At 40.9% G+C, this 7455-nt stretch overlaps 1 protein-coding gene across 1 annotated transcript; it reads left to right on the top strand.

Moving 5' to 3' along the window:
* Window positions 1–460: 460 nt before the first annotated feature.
* On the top strand, window positions 461–2572 carry LOC103493333 (thioredoxin M4, chloroplastic). Its single transcript, XM_008454039.3, has 2 exons — window positions 461–680; window positions 2352–2572. The coding sequence occupies exons 1-2, from the start codon at window positions 461–463 to the stop codon at window positions 2570–2572; spliced, it is 441 nt and encodes a 146-aa protein (XP_008452261.3).
* Window positions 2573–7455: the final 4883 nt, after the last annotated feature.

The following is a 7455-nucleotide window of genomic DNA, read 5'->3' as shown; positions in this document are numbered from 1 at the left end:
TTCCTAGATGTAGTGAAATACATTTAAAATCTTTTAGATTAAATTTAGATAGCCAAAATTTTCTTTAAAAAAATGTACTAAAAGTTTACGTAACCGCATCGTATGTATCAGTTGTATTAATGACTGTGATGCCTTCAACTTTGGCCCTTCGCATGAGTCCAGGATGCAGTTGAATTTGGAATTTAAGTTGGAGTTGTGAAAGTTGAAGATCCAAATCCGACTTACGACTTAATTATTGTAAGAACGCCACCTGTCAATCAACGTGTTAAAGTTCCATTGGTCCGTGTTTGAACTTGGATCAACGTCACGGTGCGCCACTCCCCAGCACCCTCATCCATTCGTCCTCCATTCATTGACACATCAAACCAAAAACCCAATTCCCCAATTTTGCCCAAACCTCTCTCTCTCTCCCCCTCACTAACTCACAACCACCATCACCACCCATCAATCCCTTCCTCCGATGGCGACGGTTCTCGATTCCCTCACTCTTCCTTGTTCATCCGCCTTTGCTTCCACCGCTTTCTCTGCCCGTCGCACCCCCGTTTCTCGTCCGCAGTGCAGAGGCTTGAAGATCGCACACAGCTTCACTTCTCACTCTCTACGATCTGCCAGATCCAATGCTAGATTTCCTCACCGTTCTGCAACTATTGTTTGTGAAGCTCAGGAAACTGCTGCCATTGGTTGGGATTTTGTTCTCCTATTTTCTCTTACTGTCGTTTTTCTCTTGTTTGGACAAACGAGGGAATGAAACTTTTGACGAAATTTGGATGTTTCGTGGATTTAAGATCACGTTCTTTGTAGCTATTGGTGTTTATTTTGGTTTGATTTGGTTTAGATACTTATGAAACTCGACGTGTGCGATTAGTAAATAATATGTTAAAGCACCTCTAGAGTTATGACTTATAGCGTCAGATCATGACGAATTTAACTTTTTATGTATATGCATAATATAAAATTAGAGCGAAAGTGGAAGAAGTAACTAAAAAGGAAGTCAGTTTGGTGGATTGATGCTGACATGTTATAACAGATCATTTCCTATTTGAATTTATGTACTTGTCAATATTCCTTCCATATCCTTGCATTTGCTTTGATCTGAATGTAAAATTTAGTGATACTAAATTAGGATGAATCTGCTGTCCTATTTAGAATGGCTTCTAATTGCTTTCATCAAACTCTACAAAAAGTCATTGTAAATAGGCTCTGAATTGGGCTGTAGAGATGTGTTTCCATTTTGAAGTGAAAGCTTGAGCTTTAAAATTTCTAACGACTTAATACATTGACCATATATTATTACCCGAGATGATGCCTTAGGCAATCAGTGAACAACGAACACCCAATTGGTGAGTGACAGACCAATTTTGTCAACAAATCCTTGAAAGGGACCTGTGCTTGTAAGAGAGGGAGGTTGTCACTAAGCATTAGGAGTAATAGTTGCTGATTGAGAAGATGGTTTCTGCCGTGCCTGAGTCTTAATGATGCTACTAAGAATGATCAGTAGGGAGCTGGTCTGATATTGGCTCAATATGTTGGGACAAAATGCCCCATTTGTCTTTCTCTCTTGTGTCCTGTTCTCCCATCCCACAGTTTTCGTGTGTTTCTGTATGCAACTTGATTTATTTTATTGTATGGCATCGAATTCTGAGTTTTAACAATCGGTTTAAGTATTAACATTGAAATGATAATAGTGCGTGTGTTAATGGTTGTCATTCCAACATATTGCATTTTAATTGTTATTCTGCATGATTGGTTTGAAATAAAAGCTCTCGAACTATCGAAATGGTTAAGAAATGGTACATTTCAGCTATCTTTATATTCTCTTATACAAGCATGCCCAAGTACACACTTTTGTATGTAGTGTATATAATTCATAATTGTTTGTTTAGTTGCTAGTCCTTTTTTCTTTTACTAATTTGATTACAGAATTCCATTTGTTTTTGTATTGGGGGTTTGCTTGTATAGAAATTTTCCATGTCTGCTTCCATATACCCAACATTTATTTTATTTATGAGATCATGGGGAGAAGACTTTTGAAAATTTCTGTTTGAACCTTAAGAATTTCTGACATTTTAAACTGACTTTGTGTTCAGATCTCTGTATCATTGTTTATACTTATACTCGATCACTTGATGTGATGTTATATTAATTCGGGAGAGGCAAAATACTCATTTATGTTAGTATATTCGTCATAGGAATTTGTTATCCATAAAATAATTTTTTAATTTAAGCTCTCTTTCGACTCTTCTCTGCTGCCTACCTCATTGGAGGTCGATAATATTACCTGCACCTACTCTTTCTCTCCTCGAAAAAGCATTATTTGTTAATTGAAATTGCATGTTCCTTGAATGTTGCAGTACCTGCTGCTTTAGAAGCTACCTGGCAGTCACAAGTTATAGAATCTAAATTGCCCGTCGTAGTTGAATTTTGGGCTTCATGGTGCGGTCCTTGCCGTATGATTCATCCGATCATTGATGATTTATCAAAAGAGTATGAAGGAAAGTTTAAATTTTACAAGGTGGATACTGATAACAACTCTTCGATTGCATCCCGATATGGTATCAGAAGGAGGCAATAATAGGTGTAGTTCCTAAAGCAACTTTGACAGCCAGCATGGAAAAATTCTTGTAGAGATGGCTAATATAAAGTATGAATTGTAAGATTTAAGCTGCTTTCCCATTATTTCCTTAATTTTAGCCTCTAATATCTGAAGATGAATTCTCCACTCTGGAAATAAACTCTCCTCTTTTGTTACATATAGTTCCTTGATGCTTCTGTATCTTCTTTAGGTTGTATTTGCTGCAATACTTTCACTATGAATGCATCTTTCATATGTACAATCATTTTAGTATACATGAAATTCTTCTATGTATTGATATTTGTATTAATCAAACATGCTTGCAAATATTCTGCTGGAATGCATGAATTACTTGCCACATTGTATTGTAGAAAGAACTTTTGGTACATATTTTAAAGGTGAATACAAATGGCCAGATAGGAAACCGTAATTATCTTTGTTTTGAGTTATTTAGTAGGTCCTAGCAGTAAAACAAAAAGTATTTGACATATTGTGCAGATCAAGCAACTTTTTGAGATAACTGCATTAGAATTAGAGGGACCTTGAATAGTTCATATTTCACTCTCAACTTCCTCAAAAAGGATAGGGCGGCGTAGCTTCTTGCATAGGAAGAATATGTTTGAAGTTTGACTTTTTAGTTTGGGTTCCTGATTTAATATGGTGAAGAGATGAGTTATAAAAATTGGATTCTTATGATATTAGTTTCTCTCAATACAAACTTTTCTCCATGGTGGCATTAGGCAAACCTGAGGTCGAGCCTTCCTATCTGATGAATCGGGATGTGTCGAACCACAAATGCATGTCTAGTTCCATTTGACTCGAAAATTAGTACAATGACTCTGGAATATTGATCTTGACGCCTTGGGACAAATTGTTTTCAATAAATTCATCATTATGAATTCACTCTCTTTCATGCCTAAAACTCTTGTTATAACAAAAAACTTAGTTATGACTTAGGTGTGAGGATTTGTTGTAAGTAATTCCATTTTGGTGCTCAATGTCATGCCCAAAAATAGACCCATAAAATTTTAAAAATAGACCCACAAAATTTTTCGAAATAAAGGTTCCTTAGCATTGTCAAGGGGAGGCAATCAAGTCCCACACAGTCCAAAGGCTCAAGGAAATAAGGCAAGGACGCACCAAGAAGGTGACATGGTCATTGGAGCCCATAGGCACACGAGCATTGGCTAAGCGCGTGTTGCCCTAACATGACATGGGCGCGCGCACACGCGTGACGCAGGCTGGCACGCGCACACATGGGAGACAGGCAGACGCGCTCGGTATTCACACGCACACACACAGGAGACAGGCAGACGGGTGTGGCACTTGCACGCGCGCAACGGATAGCACACATGGCAGACGCGCACACCTAGAAGACCTGAGATGCATGCATGGCTTGTGCGGGGGTTCAAGTGGTATGCTACCCTCTATAGTATATATTGAGATTTTTTGCCTTGGTAGGCTTGCATATGAAAAAGCCGAAATGTCACACTGTAGCTCCGCAACACAAAAAATGAAAGAAATAGACTAAACAACTTATAAGACATAAAGACGAAGCAATTTAGGGGTATTCGGGCATACGTCCATAGGCAAACAACACCTTGGACAAGTATGCCCGTGACATTCTCCCTACCTAAACGGTTGACATCCCTGTCAACTGGCGAATCCGGATCTCTTCGTTCTTCTCCTTCCACGCTTCAAGATTTTTGACATGTTCTCCGCTTGTTACCTCCACGAGGGGGTTCTTCCACTTTACTAGGAATTTATATACCTCCCTCGTAAGCCTTCTACCTTTCCTTACTCTGTCAGCAAGGACTTCCCTGACTTCTCTATCTTCTTCCTGTTCCAGGTTGACAGATAACCGTATGACATTGTTGCATTATTGATCGAAAACTTGATTATCCACTCGAACTCAAGGGGGCATCGCTTTTGATCCACCTTCTCCTTCATTGGACCTTGAAGCTTCTCCTATGCACGCTCGAGTGATATCAGCCATCTGTTCCTATTCCTTTTCAACTCTGTGAACTTGAGGGTTGTTCCCTACATAAGGGCCATCAGTGACCGGTGGCAATACGAATGCCTATTACCATCAATCTCAAACTAACTTCTCCTGATCAGCGAATCTGTTTGAGCATCGTGACCGAACAAGGCTACGTTCAGCATCTGAACCCAATTCCTTCGTCTGCCATCAACAAAATGATGCAGATATTCTCTGAGCATACAGTTGAATTGCTCGACCTCAACTTTGGGAGGCTTGGTCGCATCGGGGACTCCAAGACTTGGCTCTTCAATCGTGGTTTGCTTCAGATCATTAAAGGCGGCCTGACACTTGAGGTTCCCACCCCACCAACTATCTTCTTCTTTAAACAACTCAGTCAACGAGCTTGCTCTCTTTAAGAATCCCTCTAGGAACTGCCCGTTACTATTGACCAGTCCGAGGCATAAGCGTAACTCCACGACTGATTTTGTTATTCTCTCATCACACGTTGCGGAAAACTTCCTCTTTTCTACCTCAATTTGGTGAAACTCCACCACATGACCCAACACGTTTATCTGTCTCTGCACAAAACAACACTTTCCTTCCTTGGCATCAATAAGACTAAATGGCACCACGGGGAACTCGTACGCTTTAAGTCTTGTGACGCAAGTTGTCTCGAGTCCCTCTGCCTCCGTTACTCTTACTCGATAGTACCTCGGTCGGATGTCTGATTTTGGGAAATACTTCACCCCACGTGGGCGGCCAAATAGCCTGGTGAGTACGGGGAGTGGATATTTGCGGCGAACTGTGAGCTTATTCTGGATACGACAGTCAATACACCGTCGTATGCTTCTGTCCTTCTTTAGGGAAAGGATTGGGGTTCTCCATGGAGTTTGTACAGGTCTACTAAATTCTGTACCTAACAATTCTTCAACTGTTTTCGAAGTTCAGCTAACTCTGGTGGCATCGTGCGATAAACATTCTTTGCAGGCGCTTTCGCCTCTGGCGGTGATTCTATTCCATGGTCGATCATCCTTCACATCGACAAGGAATTTGGCCAACTTTTAGGCATCACACCATGACACTTCTCAGGAATACACAGAGCGTCTTTGGGGACTGTCTCCCCCAGTTTTCCCAACGCCCCAAGCAGGATCGCCACAGATGGTGGTTCCTCTTGGGCGGGATTCTTATCTAGTTGCATGACCGTATCATTTTAAATCTGTTAGGCTGACGAATATTTGCTTGCACTATTATGGGAAAAGATCCAGTGATCACTAGACATTTGGCTGAGGGCATTGGTATGACTTGATGTTCAAGGAGGAACTCCATTCCCAGTACTACATCGAAGTCGTCCATCTTTACAACCACAAAGTCTACAGGGCCTTTCCATCCTCCCATCTTTATCTTCGTCTGTTTCACTAGTCTGATGATAGATAGGACAACAGAATTCACAGCCTTCATTCTTTCTGAATCCTTCTCCCAACGGAGTCTTAGATGTCTGGCTTCTGCCTCTGTTATGAAGTTGTGGGTTGCATCAGAATCAACCATAGTGCTCTTAGTCTGGTTTTGCTTGATCCAGGTATCAATATACACTAAGCCCCTTTCTGTTGATACGTTTCTCTCCCCTGACTTTTTCTGGAGAGACGATAGGTATTTCTTCAAAGCGTCTCAAGTATCTATTGTGCAATGCCTTCCTTGTATGTCAATATATCGGGACCTCCACCACAATTTGGCATTCTCAAATAGATCGTTGGCAATGTCACTTTAGCTTCCTCGGTGACTATGTCTGTAGCCTTGAAGTGCTGCTCGAGATCAAATATGAAGTTCTCTATGGCCTTTGCATCCTTTACCTTATAGAAGGTCTTGGGTCCAGAACCTTTACCTTATTAACGAAAATTGCCCCTCCAACTGAAGCTTGGTTTGCCATTGCTCGCATTGTGAGATTCAGTCTTGCATTCACATCTGCGATTACATTCCTAACGACATTGAGGGTAGCTCGAAAATCCTCCGACATGCCGTTTATCATCTCTAAGAGTGTCTTCTACGAGCTATCTAGCTCATTGACACATTCCTCCACGTGGGCAACATAGCCCGACGAACTGTACTCATATCCGTAGATACCAGTTCTTCCAACATTCGCTTCTAGAGTGTCGACTCCTGCCAACAACTCTTGTATCGGTAATCCTTTGACACGGCCAACTACCGCATTGATCGTACTAGCTTTCTCAGAAATTTCTTCGAGACGGGACTCCAAGTAGGGAATGGAATCGAGAACTTCGACTAGGTAGAGCATCTACTTTTCTAGCTCTATTAGTCGGTCTCTCTGGGCCTTGCCCAATTGGTTTGTCGTCGACATGTTTCTGTCTTAACTGTCGATAAGCCAACTTGGCTCTGATACCACTTGTCACAATCGTAACCTTTCAAACACGATTGTGTGGCAGTTGTTTTGTTCGATCAACAAGTCAGTCGTTCAATATTCGAAATCCCCAGACAAACTCATGGTATGATGTAACCTCCCTCCACATTCTTGGGAAATTTTTTTTATAAAACGGGAGAGAGAAAATAAATTGTTGAAAACATCATAAAGGAAAGCATTGAAGATTGTCAATTGCAAAGAAAATAGCTTAGATTGCAAAGAGTGTGACAAGGCTTGGACAGAGGTTCAAGTAGTATGCTACCCCTTATAGTACATAATGAGATTTTTGGTCTTGGCAGACTTGCATATGAAAAAGTTGAAATATCACACTGTGGCTAGGCGACACGAAAATGAAAGAATAGACTAAACGACTTATAAGACATAAAGACAAAGCGATTTAAGGGTATTCGGGTATACGGCCATAGGCAAACAACACCTTGGATAAGTATGCTCGTGACACATGGCACTCACGTGCGTGTAACGGACAAC

The sequence above is a fragment of the Cucumis melo genome, chromosome 6, assembly GCF_025177605.1.
Source record: "Cucumis melo cultivar AY chromosome 6, USDA_Cmelo_AY_1.0, whole genome shotgun sequence".
In the NCBI taxonomy this organism is placed as follows: Eukaryota; Viridiplantae; Streptophyta; class Magnoliopsida; order Cucurbitales; family Cucurbitaceae; genus Cucumis; species Cucumis melo.
The sequence above is the reverse complement of the archived record's forward strand: the minus strand, read 5'-3'. Positions and strand labels throughout refer to the sequence as shown.

Excerpts from the sequence above, each read along its gene's own strand:
- LOC103493333 (XM_008454039.3), top strand. The coding sequence starts at position 461 with ATGGCGACGGTTCTCGATTCCCTCACTCTTCCTTGTTCATCCGCCTTT. Across the intron at positions 681-2,351 it reads TCAGGAAACTGCTGCCATTG|TACCTGCTGCTTTAGAAGCT; the intron begins GTTGGGATTTTG and ends TGAATGTTGCAG.